Source organism: Hyperoodon ampullatus (assembly GCF_949752795.1).
Source record: "Hyperoodon ampullatus genome assembly, chromosome: 17".
Taxonomy (NCBI): Eukaryota; Metazoa; Chordata; class Mammalia; order Artiodactyla; family Ziphiidae; genus Hyperoodon; species Hyperoodon ampullatus.
Window position 1 is genome coordinate 14441499 of NC_136930.1, and position 27560 is coordinate 14469058.

General features: G+C 41.3%; 1 protein-coding gene across 1 annotated transcript in view; it reads right to left on the reverse strand.

The window, feature by feature from the left end:
* Positions 1-27560, reverse strand: part of NCOA2 (nuclear receptor coactivator 2) — a gene marked incomplete at its 3' end in the record, with an annotated part of 153156 nt that overhangs the window by 27987 nt on the left and 97609 nt on the right. Inside the window, exons 7-14 of the mRNA XM_079722133.1 lie at positions 25263-25364; positions 24829-24972; positions 21282-21429; positions 18158-19430; positions 10254-10464; positions 7716-7922; positions 4785-5000; positions 1924-2053 (exon numbers count right to left, since the gene is read on the reverse strand). Of these exons, the coding sequence (XP_079578259.1) occupies positions 1924-2053; positions 4785-5000; positions 7716-7922; positions 10254-10464; positions 18158-19430; positions 21282-21429; positions 24829-24972; positions 25263-25364 (2431 nt within the window). The remainder of the gene's footprint in view (positions 1-1923; positions 2054-4784; positions 5001-7715; positions 7923-10253; positions 10465-18157; positions 19431-21281; positions 21430-24828; positions 24973-25262; positions 25365-27560) is intronic.

Here is a 27560-nt window from a genome sequence, read left to right on the forward strand (position 1 = left end):
GACAGTTAACGTATGTCTTGCCAGAATCCCGGAAAGAAAGAATAGAGAAAATGGTGGAGGGGCGGTACATAAAGAGATAATGGCTACAATTCCAGAGCTGATGAATCCACGATAAAATAAGCACAACATACACCAAATACCAAGCAGTATAAATAAATCAATCCACACCTAGACACACTATAGTAAGACTACTATATAGCAATTCTAAAAATATTTCAAAAGCAATTAGAAAAGATTACCTACAAAGAAACAAAAATGATTAGACTGATAATCAGAATCAAAAAAATTCAATCAAACTTGATCATATACCACTTCCTTTTTCAAAAAACTTCTTCAACGGCTTAATGAAAAAAGGCTGAGGGACTTCCCTGGTGGTCCAGTGGTTAAGACTCCACGCTCCCCATGCAGGGGGCCCGGGTTCCATCCCTGGTCAGGGAACTAGATCCCACATGCTGCAACTAAGAGTTCATATACTGCAGCTAAAAAGATCCTGCGTGCCTCAGTGAAGATCTTGCACGCGGCAACGAAGATCCTGCATGCTTCAGCTAAGACCCTGCACAGCCAAGTAAATAAATAAATATTTTAAAAAAAAAGAAAAAAGGCTGAAGAAGAGTTTGGTATTTAAGACCCTCTATAAATCTATTCCATTACTAATCTACTTTTCAAGCCAAATCTTCTTTTTTTTTTTTTTTGGCTGCGCCCCGTGGCATGCGGGATCTTAGTTCCCTGGCCAGGGATCGAACCCAAGCCCTTTGCACTGGAAGCATGGAGTCTTTTTTTTTTTTTTTTTTTTTTTTGAATATATCAGTATAGTTTATTTCTTTTATAAGAGGGAAGAAAAATACAGGAGGAAAAAAGTCAATAGCTGTGAATTGAAGAAGAATCCGTGCAAAAATGACTGTCATCATCTCAACTGCAAGCTATGGGAACACTTTGAAAAAAAAAAAATCTTTGGTTTAGTTTTCCTATTAAGCATTAAAAATTAGTAAGATTAAATGTTTATTAAATCATGAAAATTTAAGGTAAATACAGTATATTTTCTTAAGCTGGAAAAAGAGGATTTGTGACTTTACTTGATACAAAATGAATGTATGCAACAGTGTTTTTAAATACAGCAAATTTAAGAGCCCAATAATTTTTTGAATGATTTTGGAAAGTATACACAGGTCAAAACATTTTCTTATCTGAATATATTTTAAAGGCTACTTTTTATGAAAATTTAAACATTCAGGCATTTATTTCACTGACACATTTTTGAATTATAGCACTTTGAATGCAACAGATGAAATGTGCAGTTTTGCTCCATCATTTGCTAGTTTTCCTCCAGAAGCAGGGAGTCTTAACCACTGGACCACCAGGGAAGTCCCTGGCCAAATCTTCTGATACTTTTATTTATTTTTTAATGTGGTAAAATATATGTAACATAAAACTAGACTATTCTCTGTTACCCTAAACATACTGTGTTGCTTCTGTAACCTCCAGGACTCTGATTATTCTGCTTTTGCCAGATGGACTGGCTTCCTGCCATCTCTGCCTCCTGAAATGATACCTTTACTCAAGACTCTGAAGCTTTTCCCCAATCACCCCAATTGGAGGATCCCTTGAAATATGGTTTATTTCTCTTAGGGCATATAGTACATACTAGCTCATATTACAGTTATTCATTAGTCTACATATTTTATTTTCCAACTAAATTATAACTTCTTTAAAGGCATGTGCTAGGTCAAACTGATTTTTGGATCCCCCGCCGGCCCCCCGAACCTCTGTACTCCCGGTCCAGTAAATGATATAGTTTGAATACATGAAAACTGGTCAGGCACCAACTGTTCGAAAGGACCAGACTAACTTCTGGCCTAGGTCTGAGATAACTCACGGCACTCATGAACTCCACTCTCCGGGACCTCCTGAGTGCTCAAGACTCACCTGTTCTGGCTGGCAAACGGTGCCTGTTCTATCGGCAGGATGCTTTCAGGCCAGGGGGCGGTCTGATTTGGAGGCGCTTGTTGTTGGCTATACTGAGGTCCCCCCATGTTCATCTCTAATTCAGATGGCCCTGAAATGGGAGAAGGAAACAATTCCAAAATCTTACAACTTGTAATGAGGGAAGTTATCTGTTTTGGTTATAGAATAGAAAGAGAAATATACAATTTACAGAAAAAGACAGAAGCAATAATAATTAGGTGAAAATAATAAGAGAATTTTTGTTCTGAAATAGAAAAAAAGGCAAGAAATACCAAGGCTAGTCACCCACTTTAGAGACTCTCTAGATCAGCAGTTCCAAGCCCCTTGGACTTAGGAGTCTTTATATTCTTAAAGTACAGCTTTTGTGTATGTGGGTTATATCTCATTGATATTTACTATATTAAATTAAATTAAAACTGGAAAAAGAAAAAATGATTATTCATTTAAAAGTCATCATAATAAATCCACTATGTTAACATAAACAAGATTTTTTTCTTCCAGTCGTATTGAGATATAATTGACATACAGCACTACAGAAGTTTAAGGTGTACAGCACGATGATCTGACTTAACATACATCATGAAATAATTATCACAGCAAGTTTAGTGAACATCCATCACTTCAAATAGATACAAACTTTTCTTCCCTTGTGATGAGAACTCTCAAGATCTGCTCTCTTAACAGCTTTCATATATAACACACAGCAGTGTTAGTTACATTGACCTTGTTGTAACGTTATGTCCCTAGAACTTATAACTGGGAGTCTGTGCCTTTGGACCGCCTGCATCCAATTTCCCCTCCGCCCACCTCCCCTCTGGTAACCACAAATCTGATCTCTTTTTCTATGACGTTGTTTGTTTGCAACATAAACAAGATTTTTTTAGCCGACTCTATTGTGCATCCATGACAGAATGAGAGTGAAGAAGGTACGTAATATCTTAGTATTATTATGAAAATCGTTTTAGCCTGGCAGACGCCCTAAAAGGGCATCGAGGTCCTGGACATACTTTTGAGAAGTGCTGGTCTGAGTAAAGGAGGAGCAGACAGGTGGCCCAGACAACTTAGACGTGCTCTTTCTTAGAAGTTCTCTGTAGAGGATTAAAGCTAATGCATGATATGAGCTCTTTAATGATTTTATTATCACTATCTGTAGACCTGTTTTCCATTACAACAGGTACTTTTCTGTTGAGTTCAGGGCTTTTTCGAGCTTATTAAAAATCAGAGAAATTCAGCTACACAGTGAAGCTCACAGAGCCATATTTCAAGCTCAAAAGCCAGGTGCCATTCAGAGAAGAAAGACTGAGGATAAATGAAATTTCTGGATATAAGGGATTTATTATGATGATTTTTTTTCTTTGTGTGTGTGTGTGTGTGTGTGTGGTACACGGGCCTCTCACTGCTGTGGTCTCTCCCATCGCGGAGCACAGGCTCCGGACGCACAGGCTCAGCGGCCATGGCTCACGGGCCCAGCCGCTCCGCGGCACGTGGGATTCCCCCCAGACCGGGGCACGAACCCGCATCCCCTGCATCGGCAGACGGACTCTCAACCACTGCGCCACCAGGGAAGCCCTATGATGATTTTTAAATGAATGAATTAGCATTTAAAAAATTTCCCAGTTTATTTTTGCATGGAAATCTGGCCATTCTTAGCATTTTCATGTAAGCCTCAAATTATGTGAATTTATGTTTGGGAATCACACATTATTAGTTTGAAGTACATTCTCTGTAGAAAGGCAACGTGAATGTCATCTCAGAAACAATAGCCAAAATGTGTTGAGCAGTTAAACAACTAGAAAAGAAAACTGATGCTGGGGTAGGATGAGCATTCTGCATCATCGTGTCAAAACAATCCTGGCATCTTTCCATTAACGATTTAGCGCTTACTCATCGTGCACCATATCCAAGTATATGAAAAAGTACATGAACATCAACTTATCTGAATTATGCTAATGTACAAGGTAAGAGGAAGGTTAGTATGTCAATGATTAAGAAAATCTTGAGGATGAGTTGCATTACTTTTTAAAAAAAATAATGGTTTTATTGAGATATAATTCACATACCATACAATTAGCCCGTGTAAAGTGTACGATTCCGTGGGTGTTAGTGTATCTGCAGAGCTGTAGAACCAGCACAATGATCAATTTTAGGACGTTGTCATTCCCCCCAAAGAAACACCATGACCATTAGGGGTCACTCCCCATTCCCCCCATAGAGCCCCAGCCCTAGGAAACCACTAATCTACTTTCCTTCTCTACAGATTTGCCTATTCTGGACATTTCATATAAATGGTATCAGACAGTGTATCAGATCATTAATTTTAATAACATGTGAACTGTATCCAAATAGAATTCTAGGGATCCCTACATTTTGTGAGATGCCCTCTAAGAGCCTGCACTTTCAGTGAGGAACTGGGAGAGTCTGGTTTAATAGTCTAGGGTAGTGGCCCAGGGATCTGCATTTTAAGGTCCTGATGACCATGCAGAGTTAGGAACCACTGGTGCATCACTGAAATACTTCTTCAAGATATCATCTGTGTAACATTTACAGTGTTACAGTGCAATTCACTCCCTGCAAAAGTTGAAATTAGATAATTTAACGAAAATAAAACATCATAAAGGTAGTGGGTTCTCTTAAGTAACCGGAAAGGCTGCAATTCTATGATCCTATACAGAGTTCCAGCAAATTCCCACTTATGACAGCTTGACACAGGGGGATTACCTGAACCGCAAATTAGCAGCATGTCCTGACAGAACTTATGGAGCTGTTCCCCTCTTCTAAGAAAGTATAAAAATGAAAAGCAGAGAGCACAGGAACTGCCTTACCTATATTCATGACCTGAGGCTGAAGCATCTGTCTTTGGCCAGGCTGGCTGTTGGGTCTCATGGGGATGCTGGCTGTTGGGTTCCGAATCATACCCCCTTGGATCGGCCGGTTCATGGCACTGGTGGTAGCAGCACAGGTGACTCTCACAGCAGAACTCTGAGGTGCCCATTCCCCAGATGGCAGGGTGGGCCGGGCAGCATTACTACCAATCATGCCTGCAGGCAAGCCAGAGAAAACGGAGGTGCAGTGAATGGAAACACAGTCAGCACATATGAACACCAGACGATCTTACTGCGGTACGAGACGTTCATTCTCAGTACACGGTCAGCCCAACAGCTCAGGCCCTCACCGGGACAGACGTGGGCCCCTGGCTAAGAAATGCGAGGTGGTGATTCCTACGAAGTTTTTCACAACACGGACCTGCCACTGTTTACAGTTCGGAAAAGCTGTTAAAATTGTTCCCATATGTACTTAGAAACAGGTGCTGTGGCATGTGGATAACCCCAACTTCCTTCCTCAGGAAGTGAATCACATTAGCTGATATACACGTCAATGCTTTACTTTCCAAAAGAGAGGCGAGGCTAAGAGGAGCAAGGTAAAAACTGATAATCAATATTCTAATTAAAAACCCAAATCACAGAGAATATCCCATGAAGCCCCAGCCAGACTTTCAATCCCCAAATCCCTTTCTGAGCATTATAATTTGTTAAGCTTCCAAGCTGACCAAAGCAGCCTCAGAAGCTGGGGGAATGACAGCATCTTTCCACTCCAGTTCTTTCTGGACAAGGCAAGGGAGCGCCACCCACTTCGGTGGACCTGGACCACCACATTCCTGGCGATGTAGGTCTAGGCTGCGTTGGGACAGATTTGTAAAAACCCTTCTATACGTGAGACAGTAACAGCTATGTGACCACACACACCAGCGAGAAGAGCACAACATTGCTGGGCAGATCGTGTGTTTGCTCTCTCTGGCCTGCCCCCCGAGATGCTGGCAATGGCCAGACATGGGCTAAGACTTGATATCCTAAAGGGGAACAACCCCAAGTGAGGACCCTTCATTCTGAAGCGTTTAATAATGGATGTGTAACAGTTCTGCTTTCAGAGACATGGCTTGCTTTCATTTACTTTAATTATGATAAACAACTAAAAATAGGGTATTATTTCAGAAATGGAGAGAACATGTACTGTGGATGGTTTTTCACTGGTGAAATGAGAATGTGCTACATTAGGATGATTTAGAGTAAAGGGTAATTAGACTGAACAAGTTAGAACAATATTATGTTAATACATATTTTAAAAACCGTTTTAAGGCTAGGTTTGAATTATACAAAGATGTGGGAGAAAAGGCATTTTCTTTTTCAAAAAAATCTATGATCTAATTAATATAACAAGATTATAGAAAGCATAGAAAGCAGGAGGGAAAATAATCCATACTTCGAAATATTAATGCAATTGTAGCCAGGGTAGTCTCTTTCAGGTTTTTTTCATTTTTCTTTTTGAAACAAAGCACAGGCATTGTAGGATCTTCACAGCCTGGATGCCAGTCATCTCCAGGCTGCCCAGATTTGAATATAGGTATATCCCCAAATTCCTAAAGATTCCTCCAAGAACCCAGATCTTCTTGTATTCCAATAATAAGAAGCCACCTTTCATAAATCATTGGTTCCTTTTCTCTTACAGAATTTTACGTAAGTCAATATTTTACTTATATAAATCAATACTTTATTGTAAAAATAATGTAAAACTAATATGGCATTGTTTCTGCGAATAAATAAATTAGTGATGTAGTCAGTGCCTGGCACGTATAGTAGGCACCTAATAAATACCTGCTGAATGAATAAACTATTTTAATACAACATTCTTCACATTTCCCATGAATTGCTTACCAACAACAGAAAGTTAAAAAAGAAATCCATCTTTTCAACCCTTAGATTGAACTCTTATTTTCTGTTAACTATCTAAATGGCAATGTGTATACAGGGATTACAGATAAGAATTAAAACCCATGAATATAAGTTCTTTTTATAATATCTGTTTCTTTCAATGCCTTTGTCTCCAGCGGTAAACTGTGAGCAGTTCTCCATTAGAAAACTTAGCATCCTAAGGGTACAGGATAACACAGGGTACAGATACCATTGGGTACAGGATACCACAGGGTACAGATACCACAGGGTACAGGACGTGGTGGTAATAGCAATCAATGCTGCAGCAGTGATTCCTAGCCTGAACTGGGTGGAGGTTTGGGAGTACGGTTGCTGCTATGACTGTGACTACCACTTAGGAATATTCACGGGCAACTTGGCAGACACCTTAAGTTACAGCAGGTCAAGGGCCAAACCAGATCACAGGCAACTTCACAGGTCTTTAAAAACGGAGCCCCTGGATCAGCTACTCTTAGGCCAGGCATGCTACTATGTAAATTTCATTATTATTATTTTTTAAGTTCGTTATTTTTAATTAATTTTGTTTTGGAATGAGAATTGCTATCGTTACGAGTGTAAAAGGTTGGTTGAATTTTAAACCTTCATTCTGAAATTCGCCCAACACAAGTCATCAACTAACAGGAAGTTCTGGGGTTATCAGCAGATTATCACGACAAGCTAGCAACCACCAAATTATTTTACACATATCACTACAATGTCTGGAATAGTAACTGGAGCAGAAGTGAAATAAGCCTATGGCATAGGATTAATGATTAGAACCCTTGTAAAAACAATGATCACAGAATAAAAGGGTCAGCTTACTCAAATGCTTTCCGATGTTTCATATACCACGGTCGCAGTGAAAATTTGCAGAATTTAGTTACATTCAAATGTTAGTTTCTAGCATAAAAAATTTCACTTGAAAAATTCTACTAGTTTGATGTGGATGAATACATCATTAAGTTAAATAACCCACCAATAAAGTTAACAGCACATTTGAGCCCTTACCTGTGCTACTGTTCCCTAAATTTCCTTGGTTTCCTATCATCCCTTGATTACCCATCATTCCTGGCTGAGGTATCACTGAGTAGGGACTACTGTTTCTGATTGGTGGGAAAGGTCCAGCACCAGTTGGGCTTTGCAATGTGATGTCAAGTGGTAAATTCTGGTTTGGCAATAACCTGCCCAGTTGCCCTGGTCGTGGGTTATTAAAAGCTAAGGAGAAAACAAATGAAAATTTAACGTTAATATAGGATAATGGAAAATAGCAACAGAAGTAGTGTTCAGGGAAAAGGTCGTTTGTAAAATAACAAAGATACGCACGTCAGGGACCAGCTGCCTACATAAAAGACAACTTCACAGACAAAAAAACATGTGGCGCGAAAACACAGACTTGCAATCTAATCAACAAGTCTCTAATTTAAATTCCTGACAACCTTGCAAAACAAAAAAGAAGTAAAAGGAAAAAAAAGAACATGTCTATTATTTACCATATATTTTTCTCCCCAATATTAACTTCTAATATTCAACTGTATTTGTTAAGGAAACTACTGATATTTTTTTTTCATATATTATTTGAATTTAGCAATATCGCTTTGTCACAGCTGTGAAGCCATAAACATCTCCTGCATATAGCACCAAACCCAGATACATGTGGTTTGGACATGAGGCTAGCATTTTTTAATTGGACTTTCCTAGGACTAGAATTAGGTTAAAAATGTCTACTCTCATTGGAAGTTAAAATCTTTAAATGTGTGAACTCTGGTACCTGAAGTTAGTATTGAAGCTTTAGGGCCCTGTTAAGTCTTCTAAATACAGCTTCTTTAAATTCCAGATACCTTTATATTTGAAAGGATTCTTATGGTTAGTTCACAAGTTTATTGTGCAGTAAGTACTACACCAGTGCACTATACTATCACACAGACAACCACTGATTTGATAACAATGTTTCTTCAAGAACAAAGATATTATAAATTACAATTCATAGAGCTAATATATTAAATAATATCAAGGACTTTATTTTCTCTGAATTATATAAACACAGTATGAAATAGAACATTTAAAACACGTTAACGTTCTTAACAATCAATAGCAGAAATAAAATATTTGGAAGAATTAGGGTTTAAATGAAAATGATGTACGTGCTTAAGCTGCCTTCCTCAGGTTTAGTTATCTGGTCAGCATTCAGTAGTCTGGATACCAAAAGGAGGTACAGACAGAGGAGAAACCATGAGTTTTCAGGCAGTCCTCCATTAACTCCGCTGGGTCATGAGCATAAACCCGCTACTGTGTCTCTTACTCACTTCTCAACTCTCTGACTTTGTGATCTCTCATAGGCCATAAGCAACCCTCCATTCCCTAAGAAGCAGGCACGTTTGACAGATAACAAGCAAAAACTCTGTGTCGTTTTACCCTTTTCAGAATGATCACGAATCACTCTGAGAAAAGATCTATTAATCAAGGATATTTTGTGATTTGGTTGATGGTTGCCATTTCTGATTTGAGAACAGATGCTAAGCTTTGGGTCAAACTGTATTTGAAGAGGGAAAAATCATTCTGTTCACCAATTTAACACTGAAGAGGTTCTCTGTCTTTCTACAGATCATGTCCCTAGCGCAGGAAAGATATTTTCTTCTGCGCAAAACTATTGGACAACTTTAGCTAACTATCAAGTTTGTAAACTAAGTGGAGAAAGACCTCATCTTAAACTTACAAAAATATAAAATAGGGAATTCCCTGGTGGTCCAGTGGTTAAGACTCTGAACTTCCACTGCAGGGGGCACAGGTTCGATCCCTGGCCGGGGAACTAAGATCCCGCATGCTGCACAGTGCGGCCAAAAAAAACCCAAAAAAAACAAAAAAAACCAGGGAACTGAGATCCTGCAAGCTGCACAGTGTGGCCAAATAAATAAATAAATAAATAAAATTTAAAAAATAAAAGTAAGTGATAAAAAATGTCACTTATAAAACAGTCTAAGGTCTTCCAGCTGTATATCCTACTAATTAAACTTAAGATGCACTTAGAAAACATTTATATGATAAATTTCCATGTAAAATGGATATTTATATGAGGATTCCTAAGAGACAGGACAAGATATTTTTAATGTGTGTAGCCCTCTCATGTATGAGTATTTTGATAAAAAAATTTTAGTAGTATATTATTCCTGAAAAGTCAGCATAACTTTCTAAGTTTCTGTCTTTTAAGTATTCAGCCATATATTAAGACACAGAAAATCTATTGTAAACTCCATTTCTGAAGGCAGTAACTGAAATGAAGGGAACTATGACAATCATCCGAAGAACTTTATCAATGCAGGTCGGTCTCACCCCGTGTTGATTATATTAACCACAAGCGCCTGCAGAAAGGCCATGTTTACTAGAATCCACCCTGAATACTGTTTTGAAGGGCTGGGACGGTAGGTGGTGCTATCTGACCATAAAAACCTCGAAGTGACTAAGCTGTTTGCGTCAGATTTTAATAACCCCTGTTTCTGATGGTGATAACATGGGAATTTCTTGGCATAACCATCAATATCTCATACTCACTGCTCTGTGAAATTCGCAATGCTGTTTTCTGGGCTCCAACAGGTGTAACAGGGCTGCTCTCGGCTGTGAGTTGCATGAGGTCATTGATGATGGCTTGCTTGTCAACTGATCCAGCAGGGGCGCCTGGCCTCGTGTCTGGGAAAAGCTGTGGTAATTGACTATTCTGCAAATCATCCAAAATCTCCTCCAAGTTGTCCAGCTCACTGCCAGGCTGCGGTTAACAAACAGAAGAGTTTATCCAGTCCCACGCGAAGAGTGGGCGCCACAGGCCCGGTTTGCAATTACAGACCTAACCGGTGTAAGGCACCGGAGCCAAACAAGAGATGCAGACACACGCGAACCTCAGGCCTAACAGTTAATTGATCATCTTTAAAAAAAATTAAATCAACAAAGGACAAACAATTTAATCTCTTGCTCCTCAGTTTCCTCATCTGTGAAAAGAGAGATGACTGAATTAGAAAGAAAGCTCTCTTCTAGCACTGTGATTCACTGGTGATTTATAAATTCCCCTTTGTTTTATGCTAATAATTCAATTAATTATGATTATGTGTATTTCTAATTAACCATGGGTGTACTATGACTTACAGTCCAGGCCTAGGTTTTGTGGTTACCTCTCCTGACGAAGTAACAACAACAAAAAATTGGTGGAAAATATGATCCAAATTTACATGAAATCAGTATTTAGCAAATGGTTATTTCCTTTTAGAACTCTGTTTTTCTTTCTTTCTTTTTTTTTTAAGAGCAAGGAGTGAAACGCACGAGGAGCTTGAAGTAACCATGAACAGCTCAGCCCTGCCTTTTCCATTTGAGTGGTGTTTTTTTTTCCTGCTTACACTTTCAGTTTCGAATGACACTGGCTTTCTCAGTCACTCACCAGCTTTGGTGACAAATGCAGGGAAGCAGGATGAAAACACAGCAGATATTAATTTGACTTTACAGAAGCCATAAAAATATTTCTTACAGGGCCTCCCTGGTGGCGCAGTGGTTGAGAGTCCGCCTGCCGATGCAGGGGATACGGGTTCGTGCCCCGGTCTGGGAGGATCCCATGTGCCGCGGAGCGGCTGGGCCCGTGAGCCATGGCCGCTGGGCCTGCGCGTCCGGAGCCTGTGCTCCACAACGGGAGAGGCCACAACAGTGAGAGGCCCGCATACCGCAAAAAAAAAAAAAAAAAAAAAAAAATTTTCTTACAGCTTTTCCCTTTATTAAAATAATTTCCTTTCAACTACCAACATTAAAATAATAAGGTACATATCACCACTATTTCACACCTAGTGCTTTTCTTCCAGAGAGCTCAGCTGAATTTATATTCATTTAAGTAGAACCTATCTGTGTGCCAAGTATTTAAAATCAGACAGCGCCAACCACATAAGAAAATGGCTAAGTTAACTCCCAGGATTACTTTCTAGTGAAGAGCGTGGTAAGAATGATTCTCCTGATGTGTAGGTGGAAAAACACAAGTTAGGCAACTTCCCCAAAGTCACTCGATGGACTTTGAATCCTTGACCATGTGACTAACGCTTTTGTCTACACTGGCAATTCAAATGAAAGCATTTACATCTGACATGAGGTATACTTAAAGCAGAATGGCTTACAGTTTTATTCTATACACTAGAAGCTGCATTTACTAAGGTTTTTGCAATTTATGGCAAATGTAAATCTATATAGGAAGTCTTTTTACTGGACATAATTTCTCAAGTTAGGAAGGATACAATGAAGTGATATTTTACTGGATTCTTTGTTCAGAGTCAACTAGCTCAGCGAGAACTTGCAGATCCATTTTCCAGGGAATTCCTAATGCACTGTTTGAGCAATTACAAGACCATTTTCGAGTTTTTTAGTTTATCCACCCATTTCTAACAAAAGAGGGAGGGATCAAACTTGGGAGAGCTACATCTTAGGTAAGGGTTAGGTTCCAAAGTTAGCATTCTAAAGTATAGACAGACACAGACAAGATGATCCTTAGAACGGCTCGGGAAGGAACCTTATTGTATGTCCCCTCCACCAAGGGCAACACAGCCAGTTTTCCCTCCAGAGTGAACGCACATCACTGCTTCTTTGGCTGAGTCCGAAATGACGAAGTTTACGTGGAGGCCATTCCGCACTTAAAAAGCCTGTAGCTACATTTCCACACTGCTGGAGCTTCAAGGGAACCAAAACCCAGTTAAGTCTCTTGAACGGTGGGCAAAACTGCTCACGTGACTTAACCATTTAATAGCTATCTCTCCTTTTCTTCTTTCTTCTTCTGAATGTGTATGGACAATTTTGGGTAAGTTAAACATGTGTAAAGTGACTCCGCTGGAAAGCTATCGTTACCATGTTTTGCTGAATATGTAAGATACAAACATCAGTGTAATAAGCACTTACTGCCCTCTGAGGACAGTGCCTGGAACATAGCAATGGACACTCAGTCAACCCGATGAGTTCCTTCAACTATTTTAACCGGTAATTTAAAACATTTCCCAGAATTAACTCAATTTCTCATAGAAATTCCTATCATTTCTACAATTTCTCAGAAAAAAGTTTCATAAAGATGGATAGGGACTTCTCTGGTGGCACAGTGGTTAAGAATCCGCCTGTCAATGCAGGGGACACGGGTTCAAGCCCTGGTCCAGGAAGATCCCACATGCCGCGGAGCAACTAAGCCCGTGCGCCACAACTCCTGAGCTTGCGCTCTAAAGCCCACGAGCCACAACTACTGAGCCCGAGAGCCACAACTACTGAAGCCCGCGCGCCTAGAGACTGTGCTCCGCAACAAGAGAAGCCACCACAATGAGAAGCCCATGCACTGCAACGAAGAGTAGCCCCCGCTCGCTGCAACTAGAGAAAGCCCGTGCGCAGCAACAAAGACCCAGTGCAGCCAAAAATAAATAAATTTATTTAAAAAAAGATGGATAAATATCCTTATAGTTGTATCATGAAAATAGCTACAGAGGTATTAAGAGGTTCCAATAAACTGTGAAGTTTATTGCTGTCCTAGGAAACCAGGTTTCCCTACTACAGTAATGCTGCCTTGAGTATTTTAAAATTCATTGTTTGTGGAGGGGTGACAGGGTGGGCCGTAATAAGTAATAAGCTACTTCTTGAGAAAGCTTTGCAGATGCCTTGAATGAGAAACGGCCCAAATAAATAGGCTCATATAAACGATAATAAAAATAAAGTATATTACTTTCCTCAATGGATGCTCTTGTATTTGCTCCCAATCCCAGACGTGTGTTAGAGAAAGCTTTTACAATACAGATTAATAGTCTGGGTCCAGACTCCCACCTTTCCTTTTTACCTTTATTCTTTTCACACAAATAAAATGATATTTTAAACCATCTTGAATAGAAAAATAACTATCATAGTTTCAAAGAGTTCTAATGATAGGATTCATGATTCTTCCTTTGTGATCTACTCGTGTCGAATATGATGAGTTTAAAATAAGTCTAGTTAATCTCTCTCTATATACATAGCTATATAAAACATTAATATATTTGGACGGTTTAAACCTGTTTATTAGTTCTTTATTTCAAAAAATTAGATAATTTAAAATCCATGATTTTCCTTGATTTTTATTTTTAAAAAGCATATATTAAAACTGATTTTCAAACTTTAATCTTTGCCATTTCTAAGAGCTGATCAAATTCAACTGTGTTTCAGTCTAGCTTTGACAAGTAACTAAACACTTATTTGTCTTAAAGTCATACAGGGACTTCTTGGCGTTATATTCAGAAGGAACTGGTTCTTTGGAGAGAAAAAAAAAAAGGGCTTCCCTGGTGGTGCAGTGGTTGAGAGTCCACCTGCCGATGCAGGGGACACGGGTTCGTGCCCTGGTCCGGGAGGATCCCACATGCCGCGGAGCGGCTGGGCCTGTGAGCCATGGCCGCTGAGCCTGCGCGTCCAGAGCCTGTGCTCCGCAACGGGAGAGGCCACAGCAGTGAGAGGCCCGCATACCGCAAAAAAAAAAAAAAAAAAGGGCCTAACTATGGTGTTCTTAACTATGGACACTATAGTATATGAATTCATTCTGCTTACCATCAGAAAAACTCATTATGAAAATTTCCCCACTAGAGATAATATTGCTTTGCTTGTGTTTATTTCTTGTCAATATCTGGAGTATGCATTTAAATTAATCTAACTGTCTCAACTTTACTTGAAATGTTCTTTTTCAAGGAGAATATCTCTACACCTTTGGTTGCCTAGGAATAAAATTTGACAACTACGGGCATTTTCTTCTGTGGTCATGTAAGTCCTGGAAGGGGTGCAGTTGATCACATGAAGTTTCTGATCAAACATTTCTGCCCCCTAAGTAAGCTTTAATTCTCATCAAAAGTTCTTCTAGTTCCTATCTAGTTCCTTTCTTAGGCATGATTTCTTCACAAAACAAAAAGATTAATGCCTTCCTTGAAAACGCTTTGCCAAGATACTTCGAAGTTTTGCTTAGGCATCTCTTCGAATGCTCAAATTAGCCACATCAATTTGAAGAGTTGGTTTAAACTATTTCAGGCAGAAAATGAGTCAGAAAGATTTTTGTAAAAGTTCTACAAAATGAAAATTGGACTTGATTTCTGCAATTTTTTCTGGTTTTATGAATTTTCATGCATCAAATCAATTTGTTTTCTGAAGGAAATATAAAGAACATATGTATTTTAATACATGTATTCTAATAAATTACAAAACAGTGTTTCAAAAAATTTTTTAAAAACTGTTATTTTACCACATTTGCCTAACATAAAATTGCTTTAAAAAATGGCAACACAATTCTACCACATTTGGAGGGAAATTTTCAGGACACTACCAGTTTAAAATATGGTTTGCTTTTCTAATGGAGCCAAATAACAAGAAGAAATTCTTTACAGACTATTTCTAAACCCTCATCGTAAGTGGCCCAGTAGCATTAAGAAAGACCATAAGAGTACCATTTAGTTAGTATCATTTACACATGCTCCACTGTGTAAATAAGTATATAACTTAAAAGTCAGTGAACATATCGGAAATTTTTCTGTCATTGTTTCCTGTTGGTTATGAAACACTGTAGAAACAAATGTTGTTTAAATACTCTACCTAGTGAAGAATGCTATTTTAGGTATAATGGCACCATCGAAGTACTTCCTGCCCTTAATAAGTTAGTGATAGGTTAAACACACGCTGGGATAATGGCTCTTTTCTGAGTCAAAATAACAAGACAGTCAACTGTGCAATTCAGGCTCGCTAACAGTTTAACTTACTGAATAAAAATGTGTTGTGTTCCCCTGAAGTGAAAGAAAAACCTTTGATAAATTTGTACAGAAGTCAATAGGAGATACAATCAACCTGTATTTGGGAAAAGTGAAGGAGGGCGGGAAGTGAAAGAATCCCTGTTTTTTTTTTTTCTTAAAGTAAGTCATTCTAACTTTGATCTAAATTTAGGTAATGCATACTTCCTGTGGTAACCTTTCTTTTCAAGCTGCAATGTTTTTGATGTTAAAATTGCTCTGAAGCAGTATTTTTTTGGTGGAGTTTTAAAATGGGAATAGATGGAAGGTAAAACCAGGAACTGGGTTTCATTAAGAAAAAAATACTGTGTGTATGGGTGAGTGTGAGTGTGTGTGTGTGTGTCCACCCAAAATGACAGGTTTGTGCTGACCACACTCTGTGCTTTAAGTTCCCAAAGTAAGATAATGTTGATCAGAAAAAACGTTCTTTTAAATACCAATTAGAAACCTGCAAGTGACTCAAGGACTTTAAAAAAACAAACAGAACTTCTTGTCAGTTTCCTGTATGAAGTTAGTGTAATCGTACAGGTAAATACAGAAATGCCAAGCAGCGCCCCCCTTCCCTGACCCTCTAAGTCCCTAGGGCCTCAGGCCTGGGATAGAAATAAATTCTGTTTATGGAGCGGGGGACCAGCCACTTAGCCACTAACCCAAGGGGGACCTCATGAGTCACCATCTTGCCCTCTAGCATGTGTCAAGAGACCTGAGTGACAGTATCTCTGCCTGCCACTCTGAACTGCCACTAGCGCTGCGTATTCTAATCTAGTAAACCTCAAAAGATTAAAACATCTACAGCTGTCAATATGCTTTTACGCTACACTTTATCCAAGATATTGTTAGTAACTTTCCGCTGAGCCCCCGGGTCCCCCATGCAATGATCTTACAGCATCACAGAGTAGCTGGTGTAGAGAACTCAGCACTAACACCTAAGTTTAAGGATTCATCCTCACCAAAGGTGTTTACACAATTACGCTGTTTCCCTCATGAAGGGCACAGGGAATGGTAGCAGCTGTCCAGACATCAAAGTGAAAGACAGACAGGAAGCTGCGTTCTCAGGACCTGGAAGGAGGCCGGCTGTCCGAGCACGCCTGGCCTCGGCCCCGCCCCCCATCTGTGCTCTCCACCCCAGAGCTGCTGCTGGGTCAGCCTCCACACGGGAGGTCCAAGGTGACAGGTGACGGCCAGGGGTGCTCCATTCTCGTCTCCCCATGCACACCTAGTCCCTGAAGACAGCGACACCTAAAATGTCCACTTGTAAAACAAGTCTCAAGGCCCTATCAGTGAACCATTTTAAGTAGAGAGGCCTGTGCGGCTTCTTCACTTCTTAACCCATCACGACTTAAGGCGGCGCTCAGGGATGGCAGGGTTGATGAAGTCTTGGACCTTTACCCCACCGGTCGTTGATTCCCCAGAAAACCCCTTATGCCAAGTCATTATTGTCAGCAGTAAATCATTTTTTTTTTTTTAAATAGGAAAAATTTAAACAGTCTTCATTTTCCCTCTGTGATGTCACTACCTCAGAGTGTCATCAAGAATGACTCTGAATATCACTTTAGCTACCCTTGATTATCCCAGGAAATTAATTTTTCACGTAAGAACAACAGATAACGCAACCTGTTATTTCAGTTTTGCACTTATATTTGATGGTTCCGCTCTACCAACATCAAGGCCAGCTTTACCTCCTCTCTACTCTCCATTTCCCCTTAAATACTTTTTATGCCGATGGTCGAAGAAATTCCTTAGCGTTAAGCAGAAGTCGTGATTGAGAATAAAGAGAGGTAGAATGATCTTCACTGAGTCTGAAAACCAGTCAGACTCTGCTCTTAAAAAGGGAAAGGTGGGCTTCGCTGGTGGCGCAGTGGTTGAGAGGCCGCCTGCCGACGCAGGGGACACAGGTTCGTGCCCCGGTCTGGGAAGATCCCACATGCCGCGGAGCGGCTAGGCCCGAGCCATGGCCGCTGAGCCTGCGCGTCTGGAGCCTGTGCTCCGCAACGGGAGAGGCCACAACGGTGAGAGGCCCACGTACCGCAAAAAAAAAAACAAAACAAAACAAAAAAAGGGAAAGGTAAGTAAAAAATAATTTAATTAAGTCTGTTCTGACAAAGCCCACTTTGAGGAAGTGATTATCTCCAATTTAGGTATCTTCTAATAACAGGGGTCAGTAAACCCCAGCTGGCCTGCGGGCTAAATCCTGCCCACCACCTGTTTTTGTATGGCCCATGCACTAAGAATGGACTTACATTTTCTAATAATTGAAAAAAAAAATCAAAAGAAGAGTATCTTGTGACACGCGAAAATTGTATAAAATTCAAATATCAGTTTGACTGAAACCCAGCACTCTCGTTTGTTCCTGTGTAGTGTCTAGGGCTGTGTTTGCAAGCCAGGGGTGGAACTAAATAGCTGTGGCAGACACTGTGTGGCCTGCAAAGCCTGAAATATCACCACTCGACCCTTTACAAGATCAAAGTCAGCTCTATAGCGACGTCGCTCGTTGCTAGACAGAGTGTTTGGGACACGCGGCCTTGGTGAGAATTAACTCTGTTTCAAGGTAAGGACAAAGGAGAAGACTTATTTTTATCCAGTCACCTGAGGCCTCAGAAGGCCCCTGTGGAGGAACCCCCCCGATGGCTATGGATCGCTACACTTGGGGGGACACGTGACAAAACTTACCTGGTCACTGGGCTCAAAGCTCATCTCTTCCTTCTCAGTTTTCATAGTGATTAATTTCGTGTTACTGGCAGGGTCTGTCTTACTGTCCAGTCGCTCCAGTTTGGGGGTGATTTCTGGTAAACCGATATCTTTAGTATCATCCTTATCGAGCAGGTAGCGAAGCAGTGCATTCTCTTTCTTCTTGGGGCTCACTGGCTCCTGCTTAATAGTCACCTCGGACCCAGGAGCTGTGCCGCTGGCCTCCTGGTTCAGCTCTTTGCCCGTGGCTTCCGCTGTCAGCTTCGCCAAGTCCACGGGGGAACTGCTGTCCTGCAGGAGTCTGTGCAAAATCTTATGCTTCTCCTTGAGCGAGGTTCCGTGCGTCGACCCAGAGCCAGGCAAGCTGCCTGTGGAGTCCTTGTTGCTGTCCGACAGAGCGCCAGGCAAGGGCGAAGGCTCCATCTGGTCGGATTTGGTGGTTAGCAGCTGCAGGAGTTTGGTCTGCCCCTTGCCGTCATGCAGTCTGCCCTGCCCGTCAGGCCTCTCGCCGCCGCTCCCGGCCTGGGGCAGGCCGGCCTCGCTGGCATCTTTCTGCTCCCCCGGGTGGCAGCTGCTCTCTGCTGGCCCGGCTGGACCTTCCGAGGGCTCCCCGTAAAGTCCGAAACAGTCTTTGGAGTCTAAGCTTCCCATCTTGCTGAGCGGGGGAGGATTCATATTCACCGGGGAGTTTTGCAAGTTGCCCATTTTGAGGTCCGGTGAAGCCAGCGACGACCCCAGTGAGACCCCGTGCCCCTCGCTGAGGGCCTGCAGCGCGTTGAGGGAACTGTTGGTGTAGCTATGGCTATTTCCTGTGCTGCTGCAAACTCCCACGGGGGAATGCAAGCTTCCTGCGGGGGAGAACTGACTGGGGGGGATTCGAGGGCTTCCGGCCACCCCAGGGCTCATGCGATGCCTCGGTGACAGCATGGAGCTGGGCTGTCCTGGATTCAGGCCCGGGCTGCTTTGTGAGGGGCTGTTCATTTTGAGTGCATAGTTACTACCCTGAGGAGTGGTTGCCTGCATGCTCGACACGTGGTTCATTCCCCCAGAACCACCAAACCTGCCCATGGGCATGCCCATTTGTTCCTTTGGGCCGTTCATGGGGAAATTTATATTGCTACTTAGGGTCATGTCCTGACCTGGGTTCCCACTGCACATGGCCTGATGGGCAGGGCTGCTCGAGCTAATTGGATTCAATGGCTTCCCCATCGCTTGTCCAGTCAGATCCGGATTCATTACACACACATTCTGCTCTCTGTAGGATGAGGAAAGAAATATACGATAAAAGGGAAGATACCGAGCAAGTTGTTATTAATTTTCGAAAATGAGATCGCCTCATTTCTTTAAAAGAACGAACGACACGGAAGGAAAGGATAATACTCTGATGAAACAATCTGCAATTATGGGCAAGACTGAACATGCAGCGCTTTGGACCAAGAGGGATGTTTTTCAGTCCACTCATTAAGACGTCTGTGGTTCTACAGAGGAAGTTGTGTTTAAATTTGACTACTACCATACTGAAAGTATAGCTGCTAGACAAGACATTAGCGGGCTTCCAATTACATAACATACCTTTCTCATTAAACGGTACGTTATCACGAATAAACTGAGAGCTTGTACCGTCTGAAAGAAACGACCCAAACAAGTATAGCCGCCTTCAATTATCTGCCCGATTACAATTCCTAACAACAGACCCATCTGTGAGCCTGGAGCTTGATGTGTGCTACTTGGCTCAAGATGAAGAGTGAACTTAAGAGGGAAAAAAACTTGCCCCTACCTCTTCGAAACTCTGCAAGTTTTAGAGCCAATGAAGTCACCAAAACTGTTTAGAATTAGATTACCTGTCTAACAGATCCCCCGCCTGGGTCCCCCTGGAAGGCAAAGCAACAGCCTCTCAGCCACATGGAAGGAACTGCAGATCGTCCCGAGTCTGTGATCTTATTCCCCAGCTCGCAGGCAACCCTACTCTGCTCCTGGTCTCAAAGCAGGTTTGCTGAGCTGGATGATTTTCCAAACCCTATGAGCTTTAATTTACAGCTTGGCAGTCACTTGTGAGTTACCAAGCGTGTTCACAAATCCAAACAAAACAGGTTTCACAAATTGTCAAACACCAGCTTTCAGTTAGGGGGGTGAAATGTGGCACATCTGTAATCACTTTCAAATTGTTTCAGTTTGAGGTCGGATTTATTAACAGTTGGCAAACAGGGCTGCTTGGTTTTTTTATTCGTAATAAGAAAATAAATAATTGAGAAATGTAATAAGAGAGAACTCCAGAGCAACTTTAGATACTTGCTGATAGCACCTCATAAAGTTTTACGTAGCACACACGTAAATATTTGCATAACTTGAAATACAATCATTTCCTTAAATTTGTGCTCTAAAACTATATGGTTATGACACTTTAAAATCAACATTCAATTTTCCTTACTTTTATTTTTTAGGGAAATGTTCACTACCCTTCAGTTTAAAGTCTAATGTCAAAAAGTTAATTTAAACCTGAGAATAACAATCTAAAGTATTCCTTCTAAGTAGATGTATATTTGAAAGTTTTAGATTTAAACACACAGGAGCAGAAGTCATTCTATATTCCTGCCCTGCATGTATCAGGAACTGGGAACTGATCGATTTTCTTCTCTGATGTAACAGGCAGTCAGTCATGTCAGAGCAAAGTTAGTGCTAGTCTATGTCCTTCCAGCTGGGTTTTAAGATTCACTAGTATTGGGAATTCCCTGGCAGTCCAGTGGTTAGGACTCTGCGGTCTCACTGCCGAGGGCCCAGGTTCGATCCCTGGTTGGGGAACTAAGATCCCACAAGCCACGTGGCACGGCCTAAATAAAATAAAATAAAACAAAATAAAATGAAATAAAATTCACTAATATTAAGGCTAAAATTCAAAGTGTAGCCCTACTTTGAATTTCAGTATCAGGAGTTGTCTTTTAGCCAACAGTTAATGACAATTTAATTTTAACTTAATTTATATTTTACATGCCTGGGGTTGGTCAACAGAAATGTCTACCACACCTGACAAGCTCTGGGATGATTCCTGCTTTTGGAACCTTTCCTCCTGACTTGGGAAGGGCAAGTGGTATCTCAGAACAAGGCTTACCTGTGCAGCATATGTAAAGATATCACAAGCTGAGGTTCGTTAGTAGTCTGAGAACGGATGAGCTTGCTCTTCGTTTGTGCAGCCACGAGAGTGCCGTCAGACAAGGAAAAACGATAGATCTGACTGAATGCCAATCCCTGTCTCAGCACTGCAGGCAAGCAAGGAAGCAGAACGCATGTTTAGAAACAAAATCAGAAGGTGAGGGCCAGACAAGACATAGTAACAGTAATAAACTTCGTTAAGTGTATTATTTTCCTACCAGCAGGTTAAACAGAGTTGTAAGTAATATTTCATGACATTAGAACATTATACATTTTTAGAAGCACATTTATCTTTCATTCAAAGTACCGATAAATTCAATATACTGTTTCCCCCCTGCCCCCGCAAATGAAACTTGGACCCTTAAACTATGTTCTTTTTAAAATCTTCAGTATCATGGCAAAACAGAGTATAAACAATTTATTAGCTCAAAACAAGCTTTACAATGATTTGTCTAAAATGTTAGGAAACAATGCAATGCATAAACATGATACCTCTACAGGGTACAATTTGCCTTTAATTTCTCTTCAAACTAATACAGTAGTAAGTGTTACAGTAAAACTTATGCCATTGAATATATTCTCCAAATATTCATCTTGAGGTGACGTACTGTTTACTCCATTATCTCACACTACTATTCCCCAATTCTGTTTCTTGGTGTGTAAGAAGTATTATTTCTGTGGTCAGGATAACAGGAAGTAAAAGATAAACAATCACAGGAATCTTTTCAGAGAAAAAAAGGCTAAACAGAAAACTGAAATAATAAAAGTACAAATCTTAGTGACATGGAATTGGTTTAATGTCTGGATAAAGAGGCGTTTTCATTTTCAAGACTAGAGCAGAAAATATAACACTAGGTTAAAATAATTTCTCTTAAAATTTCAGATTGATCTATTTTAAAACTGTCAAATACTGCATATTAAAAAAGAACACTTCAATTCAGAAAAAAAGGAGCCATACAGTTTAGTTACCTTCTAAACCATTTTAAGAAGGCTACCATTTTCTACCACATGATCCTCAGCACAAATTTTGCGGGCTGACTAGTTAGTCCCAAAGTGGCCAAGCACATTCATCATTCCACAAAATTACCATGAGAGACAGAGAGAGAGAGAGAGACAGACAGACAGACAGACAGACAGACAGACAGTCAGACAGAGGTAGGTGCTGACACACAATGGGGATTCAGATTTTTGGGTAAAATTTCACTTTGAGCAATTTCCCTGATGAACACCCCTGCAGTTCCAGGTACTTAGGGACATGCAGTATTTAGGTATTACTTTCTGCCACCAACTGCTGCATGATTACTCGGAAGTGGCAGTACTGGAAATGAATTACTGTACATACATGTATCTTGCTTTGTACACCAAGTATGCCACTAAAAGGTGGCATAAATACCATTTTTATAATAGGACCAATATTTCCAATGGCTTATAATTTCAGAATTTTATCCGACCTTGGCTGTGATCCCTCAAGATTTTCCATTTCCATTTGGTCTATATCAAACACCTCTGTTGAGTAGATTTGTGTCAGCAAGCCCCTGAACACATTCAGGAAGCTCCTCCATGTAAACAAAGCCTTCCAGCAGATTTTTATTCAATGCAAATGATTACCTTCAATCTTACTTCACACATTTGGATGAAATGTATTTTATACACTGCGGAGCTTCCTTTCATTGGGTCCTAGCATAGTGCCTAGTACATCTGCGTAAACCCTTTTGTAAGGAATCACGAAGCCACGGGATTAAATGTGGGGCATTGCTACTCAGGGCCCAAGGATGCTGAACACGGCTGCTGATGGAGATTTCTTATTCTTTGTTACTATTCTTTTTATTTTAAACCAGATCTAGTGAAATGGCAGGTTAATTATTGAATTGTGTCAAAGGTAGCATCTTCATTTCCTCTTACTCTTTCCCACTTACAGAAAAATGCTGGAAGACACAAATTGTTGGATTATGTGCTTATTTATTTCTACGAAATAAGGATGAAGAAGATAAACAGGATGAATAAGATGAGGGAAAAATAAGGGAATGGAAAGAGAGGTCATTTACCATGACTTGTACCTTTTCATAATCAGTCTTAAAAGCATAAAGTTTAAACATACAAACACTCTTGGTAAATGCCAAGGTCATGGATGCACGTTAAACGGAAGATGACCAACTAAAACTTGATTTTCAATAATGAGTTACAAATTTTTTCTGCAAAAATGCAGACGATTTGCCAAACTGAGTTATAAGGCACAGGGCCCCTGTCCCTCACAGGCAGCGTGGCCCCCATAGAATCCACGCCCATAACCAAGTGCCCCTGCCAGGACATGCAGGGTCCACGAGAGGAGAGTCAGAAGACCAGAAGGAAAAAGTGTCTCCCTCCCCCATGGAGTCCTGCTAAAGAAAGGAATTTTTTCTTTGTTCTCACCAATTTAACAAAAACCCAGAATGCACTTGAGAAAAAGTGATGCTGCAGAAAGAACCATGGGAGCAGCGCGGTGGTGAAGTGATGGACAGGACGGGCCGCAGCTCCAGCTCCGGAGCTGACACTTAAAAAAAAAAAAAAAAGAATTTATTTATTTATTTGGTTGCACTGGGTCTTAGTTGCGGCAGGTGGGCTGCTTAGTTGCGGCTCATGGGCTCCTGAGTTGCAGTACATGGGCTCCTTAGTTGTGGCATGCAAACTCTTAGTTGCGGCGTGCATGTGGGATCTAGTTCCGTGACCAGGGATCAAACCCGGGCCCCCTGCATTGGGAGCGCAGAGTCTTAACCACTGTGACACCAGGGAAGCCCCAGGAGCTGACACTTTCTAATCGAAGGCTTCCGAGGCCATGTCACCTGTGTCAGCTCCCCACTGACAGCACAAGAGTCAAATGCCCACTTCCTAGGTGGGCTGTGGCGATCAAGGGGCTCACGGAAAGAGGGACAATGCCAGGCAAAGGGCAGGTGCTCAAGGAGGGCTGAGTCTTGGGCTTAGTTCCAGGTGTCCTATTAACTAACTGTGCGACCTCAGACAAGTCACTTCATCTCTTTCTGGAAACATCTGGGCAGTCTTCAGTGGTCGTCATCTGGAAGGAGGGCTTGGGATCCCACTGGCGCCTCTAACAGGAATTCACCTGCTCTTGCAAATTTCCTTTCATTATTATTTCCACAGTGTCCTTATGATTCAGATGGTATTTCTTTTGCTATTAGAGGGGACCTCAGTACGTTGTTTTACACATCTAGAAGCCGTAGCATCAAAGACAATGATCTCTTTCCCTTTCCTTTCATCTGTCTTTGTGAGATTATCATGCCCAATTCGATTTCCTTCATCACACTCTTAGCCTTACAGGTTCTCCTATTCAATTTCCCTTCAGACGGCGACAATTCTGGGCAAGATGATGCGAGTACATATGCACCCAAAGAGTCACCGGATCCAGGTCCCCGGAGGTGGATTCAGGAATCACTGTTTCCGAGAAAGCTCTCATAAAAAGCAGTAATTTAGCAGGATGAACTTCAAGAAAAGTACCGTTTAGCGATGGTTACCTTCGTGGTGATGCCTCTTGGCGTAAGACACAGACTCCCCTTCGTGCTGCGCGTGGAACTTCTGGATGCACCTCCTCACCAGGTCCTCCCAGCCCGGCTTCATGGCTGCCCGCATGGTGCTCGTGTCCAGGGACGTGATCTTGCCTAGTAAATAACGGCAAGCATTATACCTACACAATGATCTATTCTTTACAGAAATAAGTACATCTTAAAAAGGTAAAAAATTATTTATTTGGAATAGGGAGCACACGTGCATGGACCGAAAGGGTAGACAGTGAAGAGAAGTGTCCCCCCGGCCCCCGGGTCCAGCTCCTCCAGGCTTCTGCCCCAGCAGCAGCCACTACTGCCAGCTTCTTCATAGTTTTCTAGACCCATTCCTTGCATTTACAAACATGCAGGTATTCTAGAAGGAGTTCTTTGGCAAGAAAATTTACCTTGGAGATCTTGGCGAGTAGTGAAACTTTCTGATGAGGGAAGAACTGGTCTCTCCTTCATGGGGACTCTTCTAGCCACACAAATCAAGCAGGACTGCAAATCTTCAATCACATACATTGATGGTTATCATATCAGGCTTTTTTAGTGTTTCAAACAAGATCAAATGCATTTCTGACAGCACAACCTTGTAGATCAATAAGGGAGAGAGCGACGAAACACTATGTACCTCCGCTCCTCCCCTGAAGTGGGAAGCAGCTGGGGGCGGATGAGCTCGGGGAGCTGAGGATAAACCGCTGAGGCCACACGACACACGTGATAAAAGCACATCCACCATACTAGAGTGAACCATCTGAAACCATCTCCCCAGTGGTGGAAAAGAATGGAATCCTTTCTTATGAACTGGCTGACAGTAACAGCCAGCTGAATTCATAAAGAAAGCACACAAATGATGAAAACTAAAAGCTGATAGATACTCTGTCAAGGGTCTGTCTGCTCCTTGAGTTTTAGGTTCACCAAGATACAGGAAAACTAGATATACCTTCTACCCAACTATGTCAATGCTCCTACAATGGCAATATGCAATTTAAAATGAAGTATATAAACAGAGTCTAGACTCAGATTCGGAGAACAAATCCTAGAAAATGCAGTGTGTGCCAAGTTTAGAGTCTTGGCCATGGCTAGGTTCTCACACAGCTCTAAAGCATTTATTCCTTACCCCACTTCAACTGTTTTATGTATCTGTGTTCACTTCTGGAGAACAGGGAGGATGTGTTTTATCTTGTAACATGCAGAGCACACTGCAAGCCCTTTCAACTTCAAACATGCTGGGGAAAAGGTTGATTTAAAAAGTCTCTTCATATCTTATGTCGCTGATTTATGATTGTTCACCTTTAAATTCGGGAAAGAAGTTCTTTAAATATATCCAGTAATAGTGAGTATCACAAAAATAAATGTAATCCTTGTCCTCAACATTAATAAAAGCTAAATTTTTGAGCACTTACTATGAGACAGACACCTTTCTAGCTGCTTTATAGGCTACTGATTCATTTAATCCTCTTAACAACTCTATGAGGCAGATACTAGCATTATCTCCATTTAACAGAGGAGAAACCAAAGCACGGAGTTTCAGTAACTTGCCCAACATCACACAAAACTTTGGGGAAGCCAGGATTTGAACGTGAGCGCACCATGCCTCAGAAACCCGACTCTTAGGCTACACTGTGGAAACATGCGGAATCAGATTTTAAATGTACAAAAATGTTTAAATAAATATACAGCACAAAATCATGAGTCAGCTCAGCTGTAGAATACGCCTTTAGAATATTATCACAGATGGATGTATTAGCAACACTTACTCTGTGGCATACAGGAGAATAAAATCGCTTGACATTCCATATCTATGTAAAAATTTAATTTTGAAAACGATGTATCATCTGTGACAGCTCTATTAACTTCCTTTCCAATAAAATTTAAATTAAAAATTACTTACATATTTTTTTTAAAGAGGATTAAATATCTAGTATTGAATGCCAATCATGGCTCAGGCATGTTCATTTAATCCTTATTACGCTGTGATACTGGAATGGTTGACTTCACTGGTTAAGAGAGTACACGGATGTTCAGAGTCGAGAAGGTTGCCCAAAGCCAGAGCTGATTTAGGGGCTGGCCTGCCTGATTACAAAGCCCACCATGTTTCCACGGACTGACGGGCCTCAGCTCTTCCCCGTCTGCTACACACGCAGAAGGCGCTCTTCAGCACTGTCCCATGTCACCGACAGTGACACTCAGCGGTGTGGAGTGGCTTGCTCGGAGGGCATAGGGGGTGGACACTACACCAGCATCTCTTTAAAGGGGAGAGCCTGTGCGCTTACAGTTTGGAGCCCTTCTCCCCACTCCTGTCTCCATCCTCTCCTACCCTGGACGCAGCATCCACAGACAAACCATATGAAATCCATTAATCCCTTGGAAGTATACGAAAAATGTTATTTGTACCATGTGTGTTTTTCTAGGGCGTGGCTCGGAGCTTGCTGTAGACATTCAGAGGAGCCTAGGATCCCCGAGAGGTTCAACGCTAGTGGACGTGCGCCAGCAGGGTAGCTACTGGCCACACGGGGCTATTTAAATGAAAACTTAATAAAACAGACAGTTTGGTCCCCCAACTGCATTACTGATATTTCAAATGCTCAGTAGCCACATGTAACTAGTGGCGGCTGTGTTGGACACTGAAGACATGTAACACTGCCATCATCACAGCAAATTCTACTGGATCGTGCTGTTTTAAAGACAACAATTTTTGT